Source organism: Halictus rubicundus, chromosome 13 (assembly GCF_050948215.1).
Source record: "Halictus rubicundus isolate RS-2024b chromosome 13, iyHalRubi1_principal, whole genome shotgun sequence".
Lineage (NCBI taxonomy): Eukaryota > Metazoa > Arthropoda > Insecta > Hymenoptera > Halictidae > Halictus > Halictus rubicundus.
In genome coordinates, this window is record NC_135161.1 from 1,058,140 (window position 1) to 1,086,105 (window position 27,966).

The following is a 27,966-nucleotide window of genomic DNA, read 5'->3' on the forward strand; positions in this document are numbered from 1 at the left end:
GTGTACAAAAATATCCGTTCGCTCTAAGACACTGAATCTAGTTGGTTTAGTTAGTCTAGTTAATCCGTACAGCAATAGTAACAATAATAACAATATTAATAATAACATAAAGAATAGGTAATCGCGTTGTTGAGTGTAAACATAGGATCAACCATCCGCAAGTAAATACTATTCATCGCAGACAATTTGTGTAGCATGATTCTTGACAGTGTCGAAGAATCTCTGATCTCTGAAAGTACTCACCGTTCCAGCGCAGCAGCTTCCGATATCGTTCCTTCCTCCTTCTCCACGTTTGCGAGGCCTTTGTCCTCGCTTTTTTGCGGTCGTCTGGTTGGTTCCGACTTTTACGCGTTAGCAAGAACCTCCGAAAAATCGTTCGCCTTGTGTCAAGATGCCGTAATCCGAGAAAGCAGCAGGAGGTACAGATCAAGTGAAAGGAAGTTATGATTTAGGTTTCCGTTAGAGGCTAATAGACCAACAGTTGAGAGAGTGAACAGTTTTATTCTGGTGAATAAAAATACATTCTCTGTTCTTGCATATTTCTTGGTTAGGCATAAGAACTTGTTTGATCATCGCGATACAGATTCTATCGACAAAGTGACAATCTCCACTTCTGGTTAGGCTTGGCGAGAATGCATTATGTCAGCTTCATTAACGAATAACATCATTTTCCGTATAAATTTTTTATTTTAAACCACCTACTCTGCCATTTATAAGTATTCAGACATCCAGAAATTTCAGACCAGTAACGTATTAATGTAAACGTATTGTTGATAGTTGAACAATTTGTTATATGTGTGTATATATGACCAAGTGTTATTAATGTTTCAAAATTTCTCTTCAACTGGTTTTGTATTCGCACAGCCGTTATTCAAATATTTGTCATTCGATTCTAAACTTTTTATTTAATTCGTCCCATAATTTGAAATTACTCCGTTTTATTCTTACGTTTTCAAATCATAAATAACTCAGAATTCTTCGAAATTGTTGGAATTTATTTCATAAATAGAACAAAATTAATCTGTTATTTCTTTAGAAAGAAGGATCGTTTGAATCGGCTTTTGATATACATTGTATCTGCAGGTAATATACATTGTATGTTGTCCCCGGCGTGGGACCCTCGACATCATCTATGAAATGATCCCACCACCATGGGTCACCATCATGGGACATCATCTATGTATTGAAATGATTACCTGTGTTGTTCAATAATAACGCAATATACATTGTACACAGTAATAAACTAACAAGAAGATATCTGTAGGTTATTTCGGTAATATCCGCAAATAATCAAATGTATGGGTATCATTGAACCGTAGTATGAACACTAACAATGATCGGCCTTGAATCGTTTTATGAAATTACTCTATAACAAGACGATTGTTGATTATATACACTTGTTACGTATGGAGGCGCTCTCTCGATTAGAATTTTCTAATTTCTCTTCCTGAGAACGAAAAGCATCCCAACAGGCTCCTTTTCTCTATGGAAAGATACCGTATGATTTATTTATGTGAAAATCTGAACACTCCCTTCTGGAATCCGTCAATTAAGTTTCTGATTTTAAATAACCTAGATAACCTCTTATTAACCTCTTTTAACAAATATCTAACTGAGGCCCGTTTTAATTAAAAGCGACAAAAAACGAAAGTGTGACCCTACGTGACATCAAATTCTAAAGAGAGCACCACATTCATTCTTAAGGTATATAAACCCGCTCATTTTCATCCTCTTCGGTCAGTAATCGTGCAGTCACGTGTAGAGTCACGCCGTGTCACATTCTTAAGAGTCAATTCTAGTGAGATCGGGTTGAAATCCCCTTCGAATCAAGTTAACCTTATAGATTCCGATATTTCGGTAAAACTTCTATTTGGCATTCAGCAATTACTCTTACACCCCGCACTGCCAGTGCGTTATCACCGAGCATCTTCTAGGTAACAATATTTCCATTGTGTATCGTACTTTCAATTCAGTCGCGACACCAACAATTGTAATACACATTTAATTCAGAATATATTCGTGTTGTTTAACTCTTAATTATTTCCCAATATAATAACCAATTGTCCAACCTAATAATTGAACATTCCCACACGATACAATCTCACCGCTCGGGTTGTATCAATTCAATTATATTAGTTACGAGGCCTACTAACTACCCTAGCGGCTCCTTGATTTGGCATCAGGTTCGTCCGCGACATACCATAGTCCAAACAGAGATTTCTCCAACCTAGTGGTTTCCCAATTACGCATTGGGTTTAGTGTTCCTTCTCGAGAATTTTTTCTTGAGAATTTCTCGAGAAATTTAAATCTAGGAAAATTCTTATGAATCTCATTTATTTTATAACATATTTTCAGAAATGAATTTTCAGTTAACTCAAATTGCATATTACTAATCAATCGCGTACGTATAAGCATATCTACAGGCAGCATATCAACGCCAACGTATGCATGTTAGTTAGCATGTGAGATAATGCACACCCAAAAAGACACCCAATCTTCAGCAACTTCTGGATGTTTTGTATACGATAAAGCCAACATCCACACAAAATGAAAGAAATTTTTCTACGGTTACAGATTTTGTTACAAAAAAAAAGAAGTAGATTGTCTGATTCTACATTAGACGCATTATGCTCCTTAAGAAATCATTTCAAAACAAAAGCGTAATTTTTCACTTTATAAAAGTTTGGTTTTAAATAAATAAATTTATCGGTTATATTTAGCGTCTATTTTTTCCTTGTTTTTAAAGTTATGTACATATTGAACAGGAATAAACACTGAGCTAAAGTTTTTTGCCCTTTCGATAAATATTATTAACGATATTCCAAATATTATAAGTTTCACAATATTTTTTTATTTTATTAAAAATTCTCGAGAATTTTCGAGAAATATAGTCTTATTTCTCATTTCTCGAGAAATGAAAAATGTTGAGAAATCAGGAACACTAATTGGGTTCGTCCACGAAAACTATACCAATCTAGCGGCTTCCTGATTTCGCATTAGGTTCGTCCGCGATGTTATACAACCACCTAGCAGCTCCCCGGTTTCGCACCGGATTTGTCCACGTACCTAACTAACAAATTGGAACCATATTCCTAGGATAATAACCCTTCGCTGGCCTCTCGCGTTGCTCGCAGCCCTGGCTCGTAACACTTATTCCAACCAGATATCCATCTTATTTAATAAGATGCATACGAATTAACCAAACTGAAGATTCCTCAAATTTAAATTTTACTTTTGTTCTTACCGAATAAAATATTTTAACACTTTATCTTACAAACTGTTGTCGCAGTTACAGTTGTTAAATTCACACTTTCCTAGTTGTTTTTACATTTCATGTGAATGGTTCGGTTTGATGTATAAAATTTTGTATATCATATAACTCTGGTTATGGTTAAACTTCACCTTGACAACCCAGAAATTTTTAGCTGTACACTAGTTCAAAAGGTATGCGTGTTTAAACTTGAGCGAATTTAAGCGTTTTTGACAGGTAGAGGCATCACCACAGACGAGGTATAGGAGTAGACCAATCACCCAATGTATTTTTCTGTCTCACGCTCGGGGGGCTCTAGAGCCCCCGTACCATTCCGTGTCACATCCTACCGTATCATCCAGAACTGATATTGTGGAACCGATATTCTACAATGGCGCTGTTGCTGATATAATTTTAAATCTCATGTCGAGGATTCATATGATAAATGAAACAAAAGAATGTTGTTTCCTCTTAATTCCATTACGGCTGACACGCGAGTGCATCGAAGGAGACGTAATGTAATAATAATAATAACGTAACGTCTCCGGCTGAGAATATTTTGGTCCCGGATCGAATCCCGCATGGAATGATTTTTTTTTTCGTTAAACACTTTTTTCTTGTTCTTTCTACTACGTCAGCCTTCTTCCCTGTGCAATTACAACTACAACAGTGTAATAACATAATTATAAGAAATTAAATTAGTTTAATATTAGCCAAAAGTAAGAACTTAGTTTAAATTTAATTTAATAAAATACGACGTTGATATCACTAATTTCATTTGACTATTTAATAGCTACCTACTCAATCTACTTCTGATATTGCTTTTCATTTGCAGCGTATATATTCTAATAAATTTAATTATTTGGGATTGATAAAAGATTGAACAACAATATTTATAATAACTAGTTTTGAACATTTTTTAAGGGTAATTAAATTTAAAAAACAAAAAGAATTATTTAAAAATACAAAATATATTTCAGTACATACCATTAAACCCGATTCTTTTTAATTTTTTCAGTTTAAATTTCACTTTGATATCTTTTTTAGTTCAAAAGTTATAGCAAAATATGCGCCTCGCCGAACCGGGAATCGAATGCGCTACTTCCAGACATAGTTGGGCACTATTTAGATAACAAATTATTTAAATAACGATTCGAATAAAAGATACTTTAACTTTATTCGTTATTCGAAGGTTCGAATAAAAAAAGTATCTTTGTCGAATAAATAATTTTATTCGACGAGAATTTATCCGATGAATAAAGATAATTTTTTTTATTCGAAGCGGATTTATTCGAACTTGGAACAATTTTTTCATCTTTTATCTGTATCGTTTATTCGAAGGCTTCGAATAAACAGCAACGAGGTCCGACGAGAGCCGAACTTCAAAGACCCAGCGACTGACAAACGGCATACAATGTAAGCAGATGGAGAATCGCGAACGAATGCAAGTTTAACTTTTAGATTTTTCAATATACCACCATAAAATTGCGACGAGTGAATTGAGGGGCTTTTCCTGATGAAAATGAGTCCAAATTCGAGTGTAATCGAACAAATTTATTGATACGTAATGTTACGATAAAAATTACATTCTTATTGAAGATAGTCCAAATGATGTCGTGTTTGGACTCATTTTGATCGGGACAAGCTCCACAGCTCATTCGTATTAACAATATTATTCTGATTAAAAACATAAAAGCATAAATTGCCAATAATGCACGATTCTCCATCTGCTTACATTGTAGGCCGTTGGTCGGTCGCTGGTCTTTGAAGTTCCGAGCTCGTAGAGTCGCGAGATATCGGTGTGAAACAACTACCAATCAAATTTCAAAACTTCATTGTTTTTCAGGATTTTTTTATGGGACTTGCGCCAACTAATTCGTGGCATTCTTCTGATTAAAATGACACTAAACACGGTACAAATTGGACTGTATTTAGCATTTTTATCCGTAGATTTATTCGAAGGCTTCGAATAAATCTTCGGATAACTTTTGCCAGCTCGACGAATAAACGGCGACGAAGGCCGACGAGGACCGACGAGCGCCGAACGTCGAAGACCCAGCGACTGCCAAACGGCATACAATGTAAGCGGATGGAGAATCATGCATTATTGGCAATTTATGCTTTTATGTTTTTAATCAGAACAATATTGTTAAGACGAATGAGTTGTAGAGCTTGTCCCGATCAAAATGAGTCCAAACACGACATCATTTGGACTGTCTTTAATGAGTGTTTGGAACTATAGCGAAAGGAAAGAGGTATAGGTTGCGATAGAGACAGGTAGAGAATGAACGTGGACTGTATGAAATAATAAACAATATATTAACAGAAAGTGGAGAGTGTACAAGAAAGCGGTGAAACGAGAAAGGTATAAGACAGCGGCGAATAGACGGAGATGAGAATAGAACGCACAAATCGTGAAGCACACGATTTGGGAGAGAAGAGAGTCGTGAAGCGCACGAGAAACCGATAAATAAGCGACTATGATCGAGCGATCGAATATGCCAAAAAGCCTCGTTTCGCGGTTATCGCGGGTTATTTATACTATGCGTGGCCACCGGCGTCGGAAGGAATAAGGAGTGGGGTTTTTAGCTAGCGCACGAGGGCAATGCCCTAACGGCCGCTGCTGCACAGGAAACAAGGACGGTGGGTGACGGGTTTGATATTTTGGAATATGGGAACGGTGGCTCACGCGACAAGTAAACGTTTAGAAGTAAACACAAAGTTTACGTCTGAGTGCGTTCACCCGGTCTCGGCGCCGTGCTCGATCAGCTGGCTATTGTCAGCGCCGAGACACGGTCGCACCGAGGCCGCTCGCCTGCGGATTAGGTCGCAAAAACTATGGCACAAGAAATGATGTTTGCGTTACCGAGATTCTCGGTAACGCCTGCAGTGATTTCGAACATTCCGCCCGCCTTCGACAATCGTCGAATGAAATGAACGCGCGCGGGCGAGCGGGATGCTAATGAACGTTGGTGAATGAATGAATGACGCGATGAGCTTACATACTACGGTGCGGTGGGGTACACGTTGTCGAAAGGATATTGTTCGCGAGGAGCCCGTCGTTTACGCGTCTGCCGCGCAATGCAGGGGGATGAGCTTTGTCACCGGTCGCTGGCGCCGCCCGCCATCGGATGCACCGGAGTCGTAGGGAGATGCGGCGCTCGTCGGAGGTGTGCTGCTCCTTGGCCCCTCTGGGTTGGTGAGCCAGCTAGGTCCGAGCCACCAGAGCGGATGGCTGGGCAGCTGGGATGCTGACGTGCCGTGTACGGCGCAATCCGCCGGGATGTCCGGTGTCCCGGCGTGGTGGAGGTGACCGGCGGGCTGCACGGTCTGGACCTCGGACGCTGGAGTGGCCAGTTCGTTGATGGTGCAGGTGTGGCTGGTTGCCGTGGGTGTCGAGGGCCCAGGACTTGTCATCGGGCCTGACAGGATCCACCCGAAGATGGTCTCCTGCGCGACCGGACCTCGATGCCCTCCGCTGCTGATGCCCGCCAGCAGGACCTGCGGGTACACGTCCGCTCCCAGGAGTAGGTCGATGGGGGTGGATGACGTGAAGGACGGATCTGCGAGAGTGAGGCCCGCGATATGCGGCCAAGTTGGAGCGAAGGTCCGGCAGCGCGGCCGGTATGACGTCAACCGAGGGAGGATCAGCGCTTCCACTGCACAGGAGAGGTCCGCTTGGTGTCTTGAGGCGACGTCCATATAGGCTCTCCCTCTTGCGGTCGTCGTGGCCTTGGCACCGGCACCCACCACCACCTGTGAGCATGGCTTCCGGTGGAGTCGTAGCTGCTGTACCAGCGACTCGCTGACCAGCGACACCTCGGAGCAGGGGTCGATCAGCGCCCTGGCGACGACGGTCTGGCCTGCTGACCGAACGGACACGAGGGCAGTGGCGAGGAGCACCGACAGCGGTTCCTCAGAGTGTTCCGAGCCGTTGACGACGTGCATGGAGTGGACTGGCGGAGGGCGGCTGCCCCTCGCGAGCGCGTCGTGGAGCATGGTATGGTGCCTCTCCGTGCACCGCTGGCAGGTCTTGCTGGATCGGCAGGCTGCGACGGCGTGTTGTCCCAAGCAGTTGTGGCACAGATGATTGGAGGTCACGACCCGGAGGCGGTCCAGCGGCGTCCGACTTCGGAAAGCGTCACAAAAACACAAGAGGTGCGTACCTCGGCAGAGTCCGCACCGTGACTTTGTGGAGGGCTGGTCGGCGGCGACGTGGACGGCTTCGACTCCCTTCGCTGGGGGTTGCCGAATGGGCACGAGGTGTCCATGCCGACTCTCGTAGGCCTCCAGGGTGCGGATCGTCGTCTCCAGGAAATCCAGCAGCTCGGAGAGCGTGGGTGGTTCCGTGCTGCACCCCAAGGATGTCTCCCAGTGCTTCAGGGTCTCTGCGTCCAGGCGCCGCACGACGTGTTGGACCATCCAGTGGGCCTTGTCGTCGACGGGAACGTCAAGGCCGTTCAGCACTGAGGCCACGTTGCAGCTGGTGTCGAGGAGCCGCTTCAATTCCCTGGCGGTGTGCGTGGTGCAGGCGGGCGTCTCGTAAAGGATGTCGAACTGGGCATCGACAAGGAGCCGGCGGTTCTCGTACCTGTGCGCCAGCAGCTCCCATGCCCGATGAAAATTATCAGCCGACATCGGGATGCGGCGGATCAGCAATGCGGCTTCTCCGGTGAGGCTGGCGGACAGGTAGTGGAATTTCTCGGCGTCACTCCACGACGGGTCGTCAAGGACCAACGACGAGAAGAGGTCCTTGTACCGCGTCCACTCGCTGTACTGACCCGAGAAGGCCGGTAAGTCGATGCGCGGGAGCGTGGACCGTGCCCTGGGTCCGGACGCTGCAGGAGGCGGGATGCTCGGCGATGCAGGGGTTGACGTGGGCGCGAGGCGCGCCAGTGCGTCGAGTAGCTGCCCCTTCTGCAGCGAGTAGGCCTGTTCGCCTTCCGTGAAAATATCCAGGGTGAAGTAATCGCTCTGGTGGTCCTCGGGGGTGGCCGTGGATCTGATTCGGTCGTCTTGCTCCTCGAACTGCTGCCATCTTTTCTCCAGGGTGGCCAGAGTGCTCTGGAGGAGTCCGATGGTGAGGTTCGCCTTTCCCTGCTTCTGCAGGTTGTCGCCGGTGCGAGCCATGCGCCCGAACAACACGTGTTGACTCGCGACGAGTGCGTCCATGACGTGATTGTGATAAGGTGAGAGAATGAGTGTGGGAATTTATAGGAGATGGTACGTAAAGGAATCCGGCTCGAAGGACCAATGTTTGGAACTATAGCGAAAGGAAAGAGGTATAGGTTGCGATAGAGACAGGTAGAGAATGAACGTGGACTGTATGAAATAATAAACAATATATTAACAGAAAGTGGAGAGTGTACAAGAAAGCGGTGAAACGAGAAAGGTATAAGACAGCGGCGAATAGACGGAGATGAGAATAGAACGCACAAATCGTGAAGCACACGATTTGGGAGAGAAGAGAGTCGTGAAGCGCACGAGAAACCGATAAATAAGCGACTATGATCGAGCGATCGAATATGCCAAAAAGCCTCGTTTCGCGGTTATCGCGGGTTATTTATACTATGCGTGGCCACCGGCGTCGGAAGGAATAAGGAGCGGGGTTTTTGAAAATGACAAAGGATTTGGCAGTGTCGAACGTTAGCTAGCGCACGAGGGCAATGCCCTAACGGCCGCTGCTGCACAGGAAACAAGGACGGTGGGTGACGGGTTTGATATTTTGGAATATGGGAACGGTGGCTCACGCGACAAGTAAACGTTTAGAAGTAAACACAAAGTTTACGTCTGAGTGCGTTCACCCGGTCTCGGCGCCGTGCTCGATCAGCTGGCTATTGTCAACGCCGAGACACGGTCGCACCGAGGCCGCTCGCCTGCGGATTAGGTCGCAAAAACTATGGCACAAGAAATGATGTTTGCGTTACCGAGATTCTCGGTAACGCCTGCAGTGATTTCGAACAATGAGATTGTAATTTTTATCGTAACATTACGTATCAGTGAAACTTGTTCGATTGCACTCGAATTTGACCTCATTTTCATCAGGAAAATCCCCTCCATTCGCTCGTCACAATTTAATGAGGATATATTGAAAAATCTAAAAGTTTAAACTTTTATACGTGCGCGATTCTCCATCCGCTTACAATGTATGTCGTCTGTCGTCGCTGGGTCTTTGAAGCTCGGCGCTCGGCAAAAGTTATTCGAAGATTTATTCTATAGTCATAACATCAGATATGTACATAACTCGTCAATCATTTGTATTTGACCAGATTTGATCATTTTTGTGGATCTAGTTCCAACATTTATCGTTCGTCAGCGTAGAGGGCGTAAGAAAACCAGTTGTTTACATGCGAGACACGAAACCCCATATGGTGATTGGTCTACTCCTATACCTCGTCTGTGGCATCACAATGCTGGTGTGTGCTGGGCGTTGCGCGTCGCTTGACGAGTGGAATCGCTGGATGGCAGCACAAACACGCGATTGTGGGGCCGGCGGCACTAGAGCGCATGTGCCGTGTGGCATGCGCTAGTGCGCGTGCGTTTTCCGCGCGTTCGCAGCGAGGAGCGCCTCGCCGTCGATTCTGTCCCTTTCGCTAGACAGACTCTGTAGTGTACAGTCGCATTGTGTATCTTTGTAACGTTGACTCAGCGGCGTAGTTCTGCCATTACGTACCGGCTTTCCTGTTGTAACATCGCGTCTCGCCTACGAGTACGCGAACTCTTCTTCGGAACCCGACTAATAAATTTAGTTGTTTTGGTCGCTACCCGACGTGTTCATTATTCGTGAGGAGTGGGACTCACGCTCTTAACCTCATTTAACCTTGCCGCGACCACGTGGCGCGTCCTTTCCGGACTTCGATATTTCTAGCGTTCTCGTCAGAGAACGTGTGGCTTCTGTCCACTGGTGACCCCGATTCCTCGCTTGGTGCGAGATTACCGTTCCCAGTCCGCCACATCCGTGGAGGACCGTCGGAACACGTATCAATCCCTCACATCGGTGTGTTCGGAGGTCGTGGACCCCACATTGGTGTGAGGGAAATCCCCACACGATGATATCGATAACGTAGATTTGCAATTGTCATCGGGCCGGCTCTCTCTGCCCCCCTCCCCCAACAACCTCATCCCAACCAACTTGGGCTATACCTTCTCTTTGAGATCCCGTATATGATTCTCTATATTTCAATTACTGTTCGACGACAGTTTGTCCCAGAACAAATTGTACTTTTAAACTAAGTTTATCTAAACTTTCTTGCGTATCAGTATTATTGAAGACAGTCGATGATAGAAGTAATCAACAGTATCTGCATGTACGTGCGTAGATGGAAAAGATCGTTTGAGTCGACTTTTCTCTCATCTATCACTCCTGCTTGGTTAATTAAAAACGTGCTAGGTAGTTCTTTTTGATGGTGAGGTATTTTGAGTGGTATAGAAATTGTACAACTTGTTGGTAACGATAACCCTTACTTTAATTATATCGGCTGTACAAAAGATATGGCTTAAATGAGGACTAGCTGAAGACTGATTGAATATAAACTGAAAACTAAAGACTCGCACGCAGGGATGGGTATTTAAGAGATGTGAAATTGGTGGTGGAGGTGGTAAATGGTAGAGGGAGAAAATTGGGGGTGAGTGGTTAGAAGTTATCCAGACGCTGTCTTAGATTGTTACGTGCCGGAAACTCGCGGAGAAAATGGGACGAGTCCCTTCGTTTGGGTCTCAAGAGTCTTCGACTCTTAGGTTAATTTATTGCCTCTAGCAAGGGTGATCGAAGTGGTTGGGACTCGGTGTCAGGTTCGAGGGACACTTGCGTGGGTCTTGCATTGCGTTGCGTTTTTGAGTCCCGTCGCTTTGGGGCTCAAGAGCCTTCGACTCTTAGGCTAATTTATTGCCTCTAGTCGGATGGTCGAGGTGGTTGGGACTCGGCGTCAGGTTCGAGAGATCCTTTCGTGGGTCCCGCATTGCGTTGCGTCTCAACAGTAGCCGAATGCTATCGACACATCTCACGACCGATAGGACATCAAAAACGGCCAGTCCCACGAACACAAGCACTTTCATATGGTTCCATCGCCACATGATGTACAATACAATTCTTAAATTCCGTCAGACAGTGTTCGCGAGCCCTAACAACTGCAGCTTCGTTTGAAGTCGGTAAACTCGAAAAGTTAAACACTACGCTCGCCATTTTCATAGCAATTAGAATATACTTCGAAATCGAATAGCCACTATGTATACACTATAGACATCACCACGTGCTTGTGCTGGTATCTAACGGCTCCGCTTTGCGGACGGCGCATAGTGAAGTACATATTTGCCTTGAAAAGTTGGTCAAAATACGATTTTTCAAATCTTACGTAAGATGAAAAATTTTGGTTGACTGAGCTATTAGAATATATAAACAACAGTGTACCAGTAATATTTGTTTAATTTATGGACTATGTAGCGTTATTCTACATTGAAAGTAAAGACTTTTGTAGTACTCATTTTTCTCTTCGCCCGTTTCTGAAGCATCACTCGGTTGTTAGCACTGTTGAATATTGATTTAGGTCCTTGTTGTGGATAAGTGGAAGAATATATTTTAAACACGTGTTCTCGTGGACTTAACCTAACTGTGTTGGGTTCTCGAAAAGAACTATATCTTTGTATTTAATCGCGGAAATAAATATACCTTTATTCAGTTAAATACAAAGCGGTTGCCGGCGGAGTTTATCTTTGGGCAACTAATTCCAGTAGTCGAATGGACGATGTTGTGTTTACAAGTGTAGGTTGAAATTGAAATAGTCTTGTCTCCGACACGAGACGTGCTGTTCGCGAGAACGTTAACGATTTCTTGAAAGACGTTGTAAGTGTCTAGTCAAGCCGTAGTATCGATGTAGTCTCGGAGAGATCTAAGGACTATCTGCTGCCCCGAGGTCCGCTGTTCTTTTTCGTCACCTCGGTGGTGACGCTATTTTTTGGCCATGGGCCCGTTTTCGGGGGAAGAACCATCCCTATTCGTTAATTTGACTTGAGGGCGGAGGATCTTCTGGAACAGCCCTCACCGGTGGAGGAGGAAGTCCCACCTCAAGTCAAATAAGGAAGAGTTCCCAAAATGCGCGATTTATGGGACCCCGGAGCAGCGCGACGAAGGCCTAAGTGGCCCACGTAAGCCGTGCTAGCCAAGTGGCTAGCAGCTAATTTATTGCCCCTTGGCCGAGGTCCGGTGACGAAGACCAAGGGCTGGAAAAACGTGCGTTTACTGTCTCTGGTTTTCGTCCGTTTGACGAAAACCAGAGACACGGTTATTGGGGTTGTAGCGAAACCCGAGCGTACCTCGCGTCGTGCCCGCTGTGTCCGAATCCGGAACCCTCAAGTACCTCGCGGACGGTACACGGTGTGAGGGTCGCACGGATTGACTTATGGCCACTTTTCCAATGCCATCAGCTCGAATCCTCAAGCGCCTCGCGTGCGGCAACTCAAGGATTAGCATTCTTCGTGATTAGTCGAAGGACGGACAAAAATCGGAAAAGGGCCTTCAACGACATCTGGAGAACGTGAAATTACGCCGTAAAAATAAAACTACGGTATTCTACGGGGGCCGCGGCATGCATCCTCTCGGAACCGTACATGCTCCCCCCGTTGAACTATACAAGTAGTTCAAAAAATCGCGCAATGTCGTTAATTACGATAAATCGAAAGGAACATCACATAACATAAACGTAAATCAAAAACTAAATATAAAGAAAAACCGATATACAAAACGATACGTAAAAATACGAAATATTCGAGAAACACGTAAAACGAACGAAACATAAACGCGTATAATATACTAATAATATGTGTCTAAAACTAAAATGCATAAATGATAAACGAAATACAAACGAAATATTAAAAATTCGAAAATTAAGGTTTCACGGGCTCGATCGGTAAAGGCGCGAGGTGTCGAGTGTTGCGTTTGTACGTGCCGTGAGTTGTGCGTACAGTTACCGCGCGTATTATGTCATCCTTGCCTGGATGAACCTCGATGACCTTTCCGATGTTCCATTAGAGTGGTGGCAAGTTGTCGTCCTTCAACACGACAATCGTCCCTTCCTTGATGTCATGTGAACCCTTTGTCCATTTTGCTCGTACGTTTAGGTGGTTGATATATTCCTTGTACCACCGGCTCCAAAAGTCCTGTTTTACCCTTTGAATATGTTGCCAGGTGGAAAGCCGATTGGTAGCTGGCTTGGTAAAATCGACTTCTGGTATGCTCGTCATTACGCCACCAATTAAAAAATGACCGGGAGTCAGGGCGGATAGGTCGTTAGGGTCTGAAGAAAAGGGTGTCAAAGGACGTGAATTTAGGATTGCCTCGATTTCGGTAGTAAAAGTCGCAAATTGTTCATACGTAAACAGTTCGTCGCCGACAACGCGACGTAGGTGGTGTTTGAATGACTTTACCACTGCCTCCCACAATCCCCCGAAATGGGGAGACAGCGGAGGTGTGAAGTGCCACGTAATCTCTTTTTCTAAGATATATTGACGGATTTCTTCATTTTCGCTTAAGGTCCGAAGCAAATCCGTCATCTCATTTTTCGCACCGACAAAATTTGTTCCGTTATCGGAATAAATGTTCCGACAAATGCCGCGTCGCGCAATAAAACGTTTTAATGCGGCTAAAAAGGCTTCCGAGCTCATGTCGCTGACGACTTCCAAATGTACGGCTTTTGTCGCGAAGCAGACAAACACAGTAACGTAAATCTTAATACGGTTACGGTTGCGGTATCGTCGTTCCTTTATATAAAAAGGACCGCAACAATCGACTCCGACATTCGTAAATGGTCGGGATCGCGAAACTCTAGCGGCCGGTAGATTCCCCATGACATAATTAGTCATCGGAGGATTACATCGAAAACATTTTATACATTGGCGGATAATTTTTCGCGTTATGTTTTTCCCATCGATGGGCCAATACAATTGTCGAACGTGGTAAAGAGTAGCTGTCAAACCCGAATGATAACCTTGTACATGAGATTCGCGAATAATGAGATCGGTAATATGATTATTTTTCGGAAGAAGAATCGGATGCATTTGATTAAACGGTAAATTTGAATTTTGTAAACGACCTCCAACACGTAAAATGCCCCTTTCGTCGACAAATGGGGATAACGGTAGCAACTTGCTTTTTGAATTTAATTGCGAACTCGTTTTTAAATCCTGCAATTCTTGAGCAAATGATTGCTGCTGAGTTAGCGAGATAATTTTTTCTTTCGCGCGTTGCAGTTCTTCGACAGAAAGATGTCCGGTGATTCGGGGTCTCGATATGAAACGTAGACAATAAGCGATGACTCTGGTTAATCGGCGGATACACGAATATTTACTTAAAATTTCCAAAGGTTGTACGGTGGTGGAGATTAAACACGTAAGTTTTCGTACTTCCGGTAAAACTTCTGGAATTTCGAAATGCGAAATTGGCCAAAATGTTTCGTCTAATTTCAGCCACGGTGGCCCATAACGCCAGAGACTGTTTGCCATGAAATTTTTAACGTTAGAACCGCGAGAGAGTAAATCGGCAGGATTATCGATCGATCGAATATGTCGCCATGTCTTAATATCTGTCGTTTCTTGAATATTGGCAACCCGGTTCGCGACAAAGGTTTTTAATGTATTCGGAGACCGTTGTAACCAATGAAGAACAATTGTAGAATCCGTCCACAATACGGTAGAGTGGATTTCCCTTCGGATTATTTGTTTAACATTGGTATACAGTTCGGCAAGCAATTTAGCTCCACATAACTCTAATCGCGCTAAACTAATGGTTTTTAGCGGAGCTATGCGGGATTTGGCACAAATCAAATGAACTGCGATATTTCCAGACATGGATATAGTGCGTAGATAGATATTGGCTCCGTATGCGCGCTCACTAGCGTCACAAAAGCCATGCATTTCAATTCGTTTAACTTCGTGTTGCGAAATATGCCGTGTAAAAGTGAAATCTTTTAACAGCCTTAACTGCGCTTGATAATTCGACCACTCGGTTTGGATATCTGCAGGTAAGGATTCGTCCCAATCTAGTCGCAGTTGCCATAAACGTTGCATAAGTATTTTCGCGCTTACTGTTACAGGTCCAAGGAGACCTAATGGGTCAAATATTTTGGCAATAAACGAAAGGATTATGCGTTTAGTATGCGTTTGCCTGTTGTCAATAGATACGGTATATCTAATTGAATCGTCACGTGGATTCCAGATCACGCCGAGGGTCTTGACGGATTCATCGCCGAAATATTTCGGATGAATCTGATCTTCCGATAGTTCTGATAATAAATTTGGGTCATTCGATACCCACTGTCGAATGTTAAGTTCCCCTTTCTTCAACAAATTAATAATATCGTTACGTAATTTACGGGCTTCGCGGAATGTTGCAGCACCGGTCAAAAGATCATCAACGTAAATGTCCCTTTTAATGACCTCGGATGCTGCGGGATAATTGTCCGATTCGTCGTTCGCTAATTGGTGTAAACACCGTATTGCCAAGTATGGGGCTGAAGCTACACCGAAAGTGACTGTATTGAGCTCGTATGTAGAAATTTCGTTTTTGTCGTTCCGCCAAAGAATCCGTTGATACGGACGATCTTCGGGACGCACGAGAAATTGCCGATACATCTTCTCAATATCCCCGGTTAGCACGTATGCATGACTTCGAAATCGCAATAATAAAGAGAAGAGATCGTCCTGAATCGTCGGACCAACTTCGAGTGCATCATTTAACGATATACCGGTATCCGATTTAGCCGACGCATCGAACACAACTCGACATTTCGTCGTCGAGCTGGTGGGTTTGATGACGGCGTGGTGCGGTAAGTAGAAACCGAAAGAATTGTCGGGTGAGTCTATCTGTGTCATATGACCTAACGTGATGTACTCATTTATAATCGCGGTATATTCTGTCTTTAGATCGGGATTTCGAGCGAATCTGCGTTCTAAAGACATAAATCGGTTTAATGCTTGTGTTCGGGATTCGCCGATGTCTCGCTTCTTCTCGTTGAACGGAAGCGCGACAACGTATCTCCCGGATTGTTCGCGTGCAACGGTACGGATAAAATGGGATTCCACTTCATTTTCAATTGCCGACAAGTGATATTGTTGTGGTCCCTCTTCGATTTCCCAGAATTTTCTAAGATCGAAATTAACGGTATTGAGGAATGTTCGCGTTTTTCCGATAGAAACAGTAGGTGCGCTCCCCCCGATGACCCATCCGAATTGGGTTTTGTGCAAAATCAAATCTGGTTTTCCCTTCGATTGAATCTGCAGTTGACCGATACTGAAACTAGATAATGTTGGTCCTGTTCCAATCAACATATCTACAGGGGAAGGCTTGTGAAAATGAGGATCCGCAAGAATAATATTCGAAGGAATTCGTAATTTACTGCGATTTATTTGGTGGTCTGGTAAGTGTCCTGCGATACGCGGTATGATAAAAAAATCGAGAGTGCGAGAAAATTTATTTAATCGAGACATAATCTTGACCTTTACAATCCGACTCGTAACCGTTTGAAGTTCATTCAACACATCGATATTCACCATTTGCATGTTAGTAGGTAGATTTAATTTTGCTGCAAATTCTTCGGTTATTAGGTTCGCGTTAGAACACGTATCTAATAAAGTGCGACATTCGATAGGTTGTTCTTGGTTGTCAAATGCACGTACGATTGCAGTCGTTAACAACCCGTGAGTAGCTCCGTCTGTTATTAAAGTTTGATGATTTTCGAATTTGGTCGGAATATCGATGTGGTTAGTCTGGCGTCATTCTTGATTGTTTAATTGCGGATCCGAACGAGATTTGATTTTTTCCAAAGGTGCGTGCGCGGTTTTATGCAGTCGTGAATTGTGTTTTAATTTGCAAAATTGGCATGTCCCCAACCTGCATTTATCCACCGAATGACCGGGCAACAGACAGTTCAAACATAATTTCGCATTTTTTACGGCTTCGATACGCTTTTCTATATTCATGTCTAGAAAATGAGGACATTGATACGTACGGTGCCCTTCGTTTTTGCAAAAAGAACAGGGCCATACTCGCGCCTGAGTTGCAAAGGCGGTCCGGCGTTGAAATTTCGGTGACGGAGGAGGTGAATTTCGCGATCGCGTTTGTCGAATGTACTGATTTTCACGTTTGTAGCTCGTAGGGCGAGACGACGTATATACGGGCGGTTTATTCATACATGCAATCGATGCATAATCCTGCGATTGGTGGGAAGCATTATGTAAGTGTTTAAATATGTCGTTTACTTTCGGAACTTCTGTGTCTATTAACGTATGCTCCCACGTCTTTCGCGTTTCGTCTCCCATCCGAGAAATGACAATGCTAGTTAAGAGATCATTAGCTATGTCTTCCCATGTTCTGCCTAAAGCTTCTAACGATCGAATATGAAGTTGCATATGCCGAACTAATTCTCGAATCGCGTCAGAAGAGTCATTTTTCATGAACGGGGTTTCCCGTAATAACGTCGCATGTCGCAGAACTAATACGCGTTTATTGTTGTATATTTCTGTTAAGTGGTTCCATACCACGTCGTAATTTTCTTCGCTTATTGTGAACGCTTCTATCGATTCTTTGGCTTCCCCGGTTAACGACAAAGTGAGATACGTTAATTTTTGTATCTTTCTCAGACTTGTGTCTGAATCGATCATCGATAAAAATGCATCGCAGAACGTTACCCATTTCTCTACTCTTCCGTCAAATTTTGGCAAATTGATGTTTGGTAGGTTTACAGAAATTTTATTCGCGGTTATTTTATGTTCGGATAAACTAACATTTTTATCATCATTCGGTTTGATTGACAGCGAATCTTGGAGCTCGAGAGCTGCCGCAAGAACTTCGTCATACGCATTCGTTATTTCCTCACGTTCTGATTCTATGGCATCATAATCCTCGGTTAACATACCCAGTTCGTCTTGGTTGTCGTTAAATTTTAGAAAAAGAGATCGGATTCGATTTATGCGTTCTTGTAATTTAATAAGTTCTCTTTTTGATTCTGTGAATGACTCGACAAATTTACCTAATGAGGTGATTTGAGCTTTAAAATAACTTCGATTCTGTTTAATCGAACGAACTTGTTTTTCAATGGCTTTGTCGGCTTTCTCGATATGTGCCATTTTTACCACGAAGTTCGAGACAGGGAAACGAAAGGATAAATGGGAAATTTAATTGGCGCGAAAATTAAACGAGCCTACCTTCGCCGGTGCCGTCGTCCACGGAGTTGTCCCTGGTCACGATAATGCAGGAACGTCTCTGAAGTTTCGGAGGTTGACTGCTGACGTCGTCGTCCACGGAGTTGTCCCTGGTCACGCTAGCGCAGGAACGTCTCTGGAGCTTCGGAGGTTGACTGCTGATGCTGTCGTCCACGGAGTTGTCTCTGGTCACGGTATTGCCAAAGATGTTGAACTTCACAAAGTTCGTATGCGAATATGTTCATTGACCGACACTTTATTCACTCCAATTACGCCACTGGATCCGGCTCGAAGGACCATGTGTTGGGTTCTCGAAAAGAACTATATCTTTGTATTTAATCGCGGAAATAAATATACCTTTATTCAGTTAAATACAAAGCGGTTGCCGGCGGAGTTTATCTTTGGGCAACTAATTCCAGTAGTCGAATGGACGATGTTGTGTTTACAAGTGTAGGTTGAAATTGAAATAGTCTTGTCTCCGACACGAGACGTGCTGTTCGCGAGAACGTTAACGATTTCTTGAAAGACGTTGTAAGTGTCTAGTCAAGCCGTAGTATCGATGTAGTCTCGGAGAGATCTAAGGACTATCTGCTGCCCCGAGGTCCGCTGTTCTTTTTCGTCACCTCGGTGGTGACGCTATTTTTTGGCCATGGGCCCGTTTTCGGGGGAAGAACCATCCCTATTCGTTAATTTGACTTGAGGGCGGAGGATCTTCTGGAACAGCCCTCACCGGTGGAGGAGGAAGTCCCACCTCAAGTCAAATAAGGAAGAGTTCCCAAAATGCGCGATTTATGGGACCCCGGAGCAGCGCGACGAAGGCCTAAGTGGCCCACGTAAGCCGTGCTAGCCAAGTGGCTAGCAGCTAATTTATTGCCCCTTGGCCGAGGTCCGGTGACGAAGACCAAGGGCTGGAAAAACGTGCGTTTACTGTCTCTGGTTTTCGTCCGTTTGACGAAAACCAGAGACACGGTTATTGGGGTTGTAGCGAAACCCGAGCGTACCTCGCGTCGTGCGGAAGAGGATTTACGACCCCTTGGCCGCCGCGTGTAGTGGGCCATAAGGCCCGCTGTGTCCGAATCTGGAACCCTCAAGTACCTCGCGGACGGTACACGGTGTGAGGGTCGCACGGATTGACTTATGGCCACTTTTCCAATGCCATCAGCTCGAATCCTCAAGCGCCTCGCGTGCGGCAACTCAAGGATTAGCATTCTTCGTGATTAGTCGAAGGACGGACAAAAATCGGAAAAGGGCCTTCAACGACATCTGGAGAACGTGAAATTACGCCGTAAAAATAAAACTACGGTATTCTACGGGGGCCGCGGCATGCATCCTCTCGGAACCGTACACTAACTTTAATAATTACGCGATACAAAATGCACGTTGTGCTCTATGGCCCGCCACTCTACAGACTACCCTATTCGCCGATTCGCCGTGCGGTCCTATGCGCATGCGGTTACACATAGACGTGCGACTCGATGGCACGTTATGACAAGCACACTATCGGCGGGAAGGGTATTAATACCTTTTCCACAGACTGGCGCCAATCGGCAGGTCGGGTATTAAGGGCCAGTTTTCCTACGTGGCCTTGAGTCGCCACGCTCCAAACAGGAACTAGGAGAAGCTTCCTAACGATCTTCACGCTACGAACGGCCGCATAGGAGAAGCTCAAATGACAGTGTGTGTGCCGTGTGCGTGTGCCATGGTTTGCTGCACACAACGCTAGATCGTACAAGGTTGCAAGGGTTCGGGAGGCCACGATTTATGGCCCGATAATGCAAAGATCGGGCTTTTCAAGGGTGAAAAGCGTTAGATAAAAGATAAATCTAGGTCGCTTGACTACCGGCAGGTCCTACTTTTGCGTTTCCTAGGCGTAATTTGCAAAATTCGGCAAAATTTGCACATAAGGACAATTTTCTTAAATAACCGGGTTCTTATGGAGACCGTTGGACTCAAGCGACCTAACAGTGACATATACAATGTCAATGCAACCTTTATTGTATTGTATAATTACGTATTAAACACAGGAATCGTGGCCCCCGAAAACCATCCCGCACCTATTATTTCAATTAAATATAGTTCCGGCATTTTTCGCTACGAGCGCTGTATTCTGTTTCCGATCATTGTCGCATGATGCCTGTCAGAGAGGCTATCTGAGCACGCGTGGCCGACATCGTAAACAACGGCGCTGCCGTAGCTTCGTTCGAACAGCCGTGCCGCGATGAGACTAGCAAGGGTTCGGGAGGCGGCGATTCCTGACTCTATAATACAAAGGTGGGGCCTGTCAGTGGTCAAAAGCGGTAGACGAAGGATAAATCTAGATCGCTTGACCACCGGCAGGTCCTACTTTTGCGTTTTCGAGCAACATTTTCCATTATTCGGTCGCATGATGCCTGTCAGAGAGGCGATCTGAGCACGCGTGGTCGACATCGTAAACAACGGCGCTGCCGTAGCTTCGTTCGAACAGCCGTGTCGCGGCACTCTCACACACCGCCAAGTCGGCGTGTACGTGTACCGATGAGAATAGCAAGGGTTCGGGAGGCGGCGATTCCTGACTCTATAATACAAAGGTGGGGCCTGTCAGTTGTCAAAAGCGGTAGATGAAGGATAAATCTAGATCGCTTGACCACCGGCAGGTCCTACTTTTGCGTTTTCGAGCAACATTTTCCATTATTCGGTCGCATGATGCCTGCCGTAGCTTCGTTCGAACAGCCGTGCCTCGGCACACTCACACACCGCCAGGTCGGCGCGTACGTGTACCTACGAGAATCGCAAGGGTCCGGGATGCGGCGATTCATTGCTCGATAATGCAAAATGGCAGAGTTGGGCAAAATATTTATCTAAATAAAAATTAGATAAGTAATACAGCCCATAGATGACTAAAGGTTGAAAGTACTCCAAAAATATTTTTCCGGAAAATTATTAAAAAATAGTTTAAACATAGTTAAAAAATGTTTTTACAATAGCGTAACAACAATCGTACGGCTAGAAATAGAAAAAACATCTGATTAAAGAGAAAAAAAAATTGGCCCGGGGCGGGATTAGAACCTGGTCCAAAAAGTCTTCAGCGATTCCGCAGTCGGAGACCATAGCTACTGCACCAAGCGGTGCCGTTGAAAGTATCTTCGAAATACTGGGATATATCCTGCATAGTATAATTATCGTTTTTTGTACTACGCAATTTTTAAAGTTTGCACGATGTTTCTCCGAACTTAGGGATGTTTAATATTACATAATATATTTTTACGATAATTATAACTTAGTTTTTCACGGAAAAAACGCCGAAAAAAGTGGTTTTTATTTTTTCCTACTATGAGGCACCAAACGCAGGAATTTGAAAAAAATTGAGCAGAATACTTAGGACAATATCTTATTGCTAAATTAATTTTATTCTAGTTGCTCTTAGATTTCCATATGAAATCTGCATTTTTTCGATTTTTTTCGTGTTTTTCGATTTTTACAGCCAGAGTTTGGAACGGAAAAATCTGAAAACGACTCAAAGTATGTGGTTTGGTGTCCGAAATGTGTCAGATTTTTTTCAGGATTTTAAATTGTCATTAAATGGGGAAAATGGGCCAAAAACTGGATTTTCGTTTTTCCTCTGTAACTACCCTTACAGATGAGCTATAGGGCTAAAACTTGGCTGAAAGGTATCTTTTTTGGTAGGCTATCGAATGGCGCAAATTGGAATAAAATCCCTTCCAGGGCCGATTTGGCCCCCAAAACCGGCTATAGCCTTTCTGGTTTTCTGAAATAAAGTTTAGCCTAATAAAGTCGTTTTTGTTTATTATTGTCGTTACCACGCTTTCGAATAATGTTATTAATTTCTCGCCAACCTAAGCACCTGGTGGAAATGTCCCTTGTGGCAAAACTCTCGCATGCTGCGCGATACCATCATGATTACTAGCGCCTTATCCATTACTAGCGTTTACCAAGGTAATCATTATCGCACAATAAAGTAATAAAAAACGGGACTATAAATTACCAAAGCAGTTTAACTTTCCTTCTCCGTCAAGTAATAAGTCGTTGCCGAAATAGGATGACACAATAGCATAGATTTTTTATTTTACAAAAATATACATCTGCACAGTTTCCTTTTGCTTTCCTTAAAATCTTACAGTCTTAAATACTTGCACCTATAACTAATGTGCTGCTTATGATAACCTAATACGAAACTGTTTAAAACTAAATGTTTCATTTAGTTTGAGCATGTTTTGGCGCATATACATGTCCTAAAAGTAACAATATGAAGCTCAAGTATAGTGCTACGTGGGTTAGATGGTAACGATAGAAGATAGATTTTGTTTATGGATCTGGTCAATCAACATCAATATTAGAACCTCTTTAGATAATATAAGCACATACAATATGCACTCCCCTTTTTTAGTATATCCAATGCATCGCTTGTGTGAACAAATTTAAGATTCGTTTAACATTGCAACCTAAACTTTTCGAAAGAAACTAAAAGTGATTTCATAAATTAGAAACATAATAACAATAATTAAATTCCTAGTAAGCAATCTCCTCTTGACTTGCTACGAGTTTTTTGCCACCAAAACTTCTCTACAAATTTCTACCTAATTCCTGTTTCCGCATTAGGCTCGGTATTTGAGTGCAAAGTTTGCAGGCGAAATTCCATATAAATCGAGGCCAAACCTTGCCCTCGAGAAGAGAGCAGGTCGGTCGTATCAAGAGCGGACCAAACCTTGCTTTAAGAGTAAAAATCGGGCAAAATCGTTATTATCATTGTTTTAAGATTTGTAAATATTTAAATTTTTGAAAATACACGATACTTAAAATTGTACAATGTAGAAATTGAAATAAAATTCGGTTTTCCTTCCTACAGTAAGGTCAACTCCGATTTTGCCCGATATTTTACTCTTAGTCCAAGATTAGGTCCGCTCTTAGTGCGAGCGTCCTGCCCTCTTCACGAGGACAAGGTTTGGCCTCGTTTTGCCAGAGAATTCCGCCTGCAAACTTTGCACTCAAACACCGAGCCATCTGTTTCCACATTAGGTTCCGATTTTGTCGACAAGTTTTGATAGGCAAATTCATAGCAAGTAAGGACTCAAAATTTGCTCGGAACAGGTTTGGCTGACTGGGTTGTCGTTGGAAGCAATTGACAATTTATGTTACTATGAAATATGTACAACGCGTTTAATAATTTGAAGTACCTTATGTGATTCAACAATGTCCTTTACAAATCGTACTGACAGTATTATTTAAATCTTAATTTCAATTTGTATAGAACACTCCATCTATCTAATAATAGCAGTACGTTAATTGGGAAGTTCGGACTTTTTCAAATTTTGTAAATCTAAAAATAGTTTCCTGCTATTTCCTGTATATTCGAAGAACTACAGTTTAATGATTTTTAAAAGAATAGGAACATTAGCCTTTAAAAGGTTTTCTCAACCTGAAAATGTTTGAATCCTGAAGTTCCCTTGTACAAAGTAGAGCGCACTTTAAACTTTTGAAAGACATTGTGAATGTTAAAGGTTTCTAAAATGAAATTCAATACATCTATATTCAAAATGATGACACGAATGAAATCATTAGTTATGGCAAGTGCTGTTCATTCGTGTTAAAAGTAAATCATGTCACTGTATGAGCGTGAGACTTGAAAGAATATGTTTGCTAATATAATTGTTAGACTGCAGATGTTTATACAAAATAAAAATTGTCTGCATTAATTGCAAGAAACAGAAATCATATATAGAAGATTCTTTCTGCCTTGAATAATCTTAATAAGTTGGAAATAATATTAGGGTTCTTAAATTCTTTTAATCTGTGTACTATGCCAAATTGTACCAGTTCGTTTTTTGTCATACACGCATAAAATCCTCAGTCTAATAGTTGTTTTTAAAAAAGGAGACTTAGTCATTTCATTCTCCAAATCGATATTTGTAAAATTATATTTCATTCTGCATTAATTATTATGAACGTAAGAAAGTTTAGTTGAATATGTTATTTTAAATCATGTCGTAAACAAATTTAATTCATCTGTAGCAGTATACATACAGGGTGAGTCACCTAAGACAAGACACCTGAATAACTTCTACATTTTTTGAAACAGGAATAAATATTTCAGACAAAAGTTGTTTGGTTTCGAGGAGCCCATTGCGTGGTGTACATAGCTCTTTTCAGGTGGAGATTTGAAGGTCGACTTAGTTTTTTTAAATAGAACCACATGTTTTTAAACTCCTACGATTTTAGTCCTTCTCGAGACAATTCTATCAATAAAGTTGTTAAAGGTCATTCAAGGACATTAAAAGTCATAAACATAAATATGGATGAAAAATATAAATTCACTGTGAATGCTTACGTAATGGGATATTTTCACTATTATTAATGAAATCAAACTGAGTCAATTCAAAACGTAAACAAAGTTCTTCAATCCAAAATAATCTGATACAACAGATGCAAGAAGGCATGCGGGAACGCATAAAAAGAACCCGAGTTGCTATCATCACCGCACACTGTACTGCGTAACGCGATCAGTGGACGAACGCTTCATACACTGTCTTTCTGTGGCTGGTCATCATTTTGAGCATCAATTGTCTCAAGAAGGGCTATAATTGTAGGAGTTTAAAAATATGTGGTTTCATTTAAAAAAACCAAATTGATCTCCAAATCTCCACCTGAAAAAAAGCTACGTACACCATGTAATAAGCCCCTCGAAGCCAAACCACTTTTGTCTGAAACATTTCCCCAATTTCAAAAAATGTAGAAGTTATTCAGGAGGCTCGTCTAGGGTGCCCTACCCTGTATAAATTCAACTCAATGCTTAAATTTGTTATAAATAAGTACATTCAGGTACAAAACAAGAATAGCCAATGAGAAATTGATATCGCGAAAAGTCGAGGCTTCATTATCGCGACAGTATTTACCTTTAACGTAAATAATGAGTACATTCGAAATTAGGCTTTATTAATTATACATAGTTTATTGACTTGTTATATTTTGTTTATTATATTATAGCGTAGACCTCCCAATTATTTTGTTTAATGCCTAAAATTGACTTCCCCTTCATCAATACAAACCAATTCTCAAACCTGAATGTTTTATGTATGAAAACTATGACGCACGGAATAAGAAATGTACTTACTATAAATATTATGCGTGTAGTGTAATTATTATCTAATTTTATTTTATATATAGAAGCTCACTGGTGGTGACCATTCTTGTTCTATTTTCAAAGAACATGAAAACATTACATTTATTTAATATGTAATTGAAGTATGGCAAGGACGAAGTAACTGATTTCAATTCTGAAATTTTATTATTTGAGAATTTATTATTCTCCAATATATATTATTTATTATTTAAGAAATTAAATTAATACTGTAAGAGATGGAAATTTAAGTCTACGTACAAAAGATTGAGACCTCATATCATGTATTCAAGATAAACTATTACTAAATTAAATATTTGAACATGGTATTATTCTACAATGTTCCAAAGATTAATTTCAACATAAATGACACTCTGCACATAATAATTAAATATAACTAAAAAAATCATGATACTTATACATATATATACACATGTGTGTGTACTGTGTACCCTGAAAATTTATACTTTTCAAAATTTTGATACAATTACAAGATAAATGATTTCGTACAAATTAGACATTCAGGTAAATATAAAATGTTATGATTATTGTTGACATGTAAATATATATTTTTTTTAGATAAATTAATAGGTAAACTGGGTAAAGTACACATTCTGTAAATACAGTTTGTTCGTTTTGTAAGGTTTTCTTACAAATCGAAGGAGAAGGATGTTGCAAAAAAGCTAAAAGCTAAAAGCTAAGTTATTTGTTAAAAGCAAAATGAACTAAGCAGTACACATAAAACTTTTAGAATGTTGTATACAGTTAATATTCGACCAGGTACAATGTTAAACATATATGTGCAATGATAGCTCAACATTTCAACTATTCTTATCAACTTTTTCGACCATCATTTATCCCAGAAAAACAAATTTTTTAAATTTTTTATTTTGAATTTTATTTTTTTAATTTTTTTAATTTTTATTTTGTTGTGTGATTTATGAATTTATTTAATTAGACATCTGTCATCTCGTCCCACCATACTTCAAGGTTACCTTTTTTATAGCCTGTAATAACGTTTCTAATATTTATATTAGAAAAAAAGTTAAAAAGATACCCAAAACTTTTTTATACTATTGTACGATAAATCTACTCTCGGACAGTTATATCTGAAAGTATTATGTTGTTTCTAAAGATAAGTATATATCAACCATAATTTAAATCTTTTCATATTTCAGCAGAGACAAAGTAATGAAAATAATGGAAATCATTTTGTCTGTAAGAATAAATATACGCTTTCCACTGGCTTTACAAAGTACCGTCAGATTTCTTTTAAAATGTTTCAAGAGCCTTTACTGATACACTAAAAATATTGAAGTATGAGGAAGCATGAGAAATTAAATATCACTGTTACCAGGGTTTACGTTACTTCATTCTAAATAAACATTTTGGATGCTATTTACTAAACTACTTGTTACCACTTCTTAACTTTGTATAACCCTCATAAGTGAAGTAAAACAAAAAATAAATTGAGGAAGTACTTGTAAATTGGAGCCAAGAATATAAAAAAACTTAAATGAAAAACCTTTTCTAAACGAGTGGCCAAATTATACATACATACGTGTAAATGTTGGGAGGATCCCAATAAACAGTTACTATATTGATGCCTACAAGATTTACTTATCGATAGTTGCATATTATGAGATTAATATTTAGAACTAGGCTTGATATATTTGATGTGACAGTTTATAAAAATTTTAAAGAAAAAACGGTATGTCTGCATTAAATTTGATTGAAAAAAGAAACAAATAAAACTAAAATTATTACTTATGACAATATGTCCTGTGATTATTTCATGTCCCTGTTCTATGGCTCTTTTTTATCGGAATGCACGCTTCAAAAACACTTTTTCTATAATACTCGATCAATTGTGAACAATTATCTGAACAATTGTGAATAGTAGAGAGATACTGATGTTTTAAAAAGAAGTAATGCAAGACTGGAAAGATTCAGGTAAACTCTAAGAGATACAGCATAATCTTGTAGGCACCAGTAAAATTGCTCTCAACATTGATAGAGATACAGTCACTCTAAACTATGACATGATTGAAGATAGTGGATTCACCCCAATTCTAATTCGTTCGAGTCGTCGGAGAGGTCGCTCTCGTACCCAGCAGGCGCGATTCGGCCCATACCTTTCGTCTTGAAAGATGAATTGTAGGATCTGTTATACCGATTTCCGCTGCTTCCATTTCGCTGGTAGTCGCCACTGCCGTTTTCTCGATAGGCTTTCTCCTCGTGCTCGATGAAACCCTCCGTTTCATTCCTCACCGGTGTCACAAGATCGATTTCCTCGATCTGACCAACAGGCTTCTGCAAAAAATTAAAGAAGACACCCGTTGAAATGTCGTTCTTTTATCGCATATTTTCATAAATTAACACGTTTCCAGTGTTGAACATTGTTACCGAATGAAAA

General features: G+C 41.8%; 1 protein-coding gene across 3 annotated transcripts in view; it reads right to left on the bottom strand.

Annotated features, from left to right (window-relative positions):
* The window catches only part of Papi (tudor and KH domain containing protein papi), a 126,270-nt gene that overhangs the window by 18,923 nt on the left and 79,381 nt on the right, over positions 1 to 27,966 (bottom strand). The window contains exons 8-9 of one of the 3 annotated variants that reach the window (XM_076799136.1): positions 27,822 to 27,863; positions 22,471 to 27,785 (exon numbers count right to left, since the gene is read on the bottom strand). The exons of 1 other annotated variant lie outside the window; for it this stretch is intronic. In XM_076799136.1, the coding sequence (XP_076655251.1) occupies positions 27,612 to 27,785; positions 27,822 to 27,863 (216 nt within the window). In that variant the 3' untranslated portion in view covers positions 22,471 to 27,611. Of the gene's footprint in view, positions 1 to 22,470; positions 27,864 to 27,966 lie in introns of those variants that run through there. One more of the 3 variants, XM_076799135.1, reaches the window with a different exon arrangement.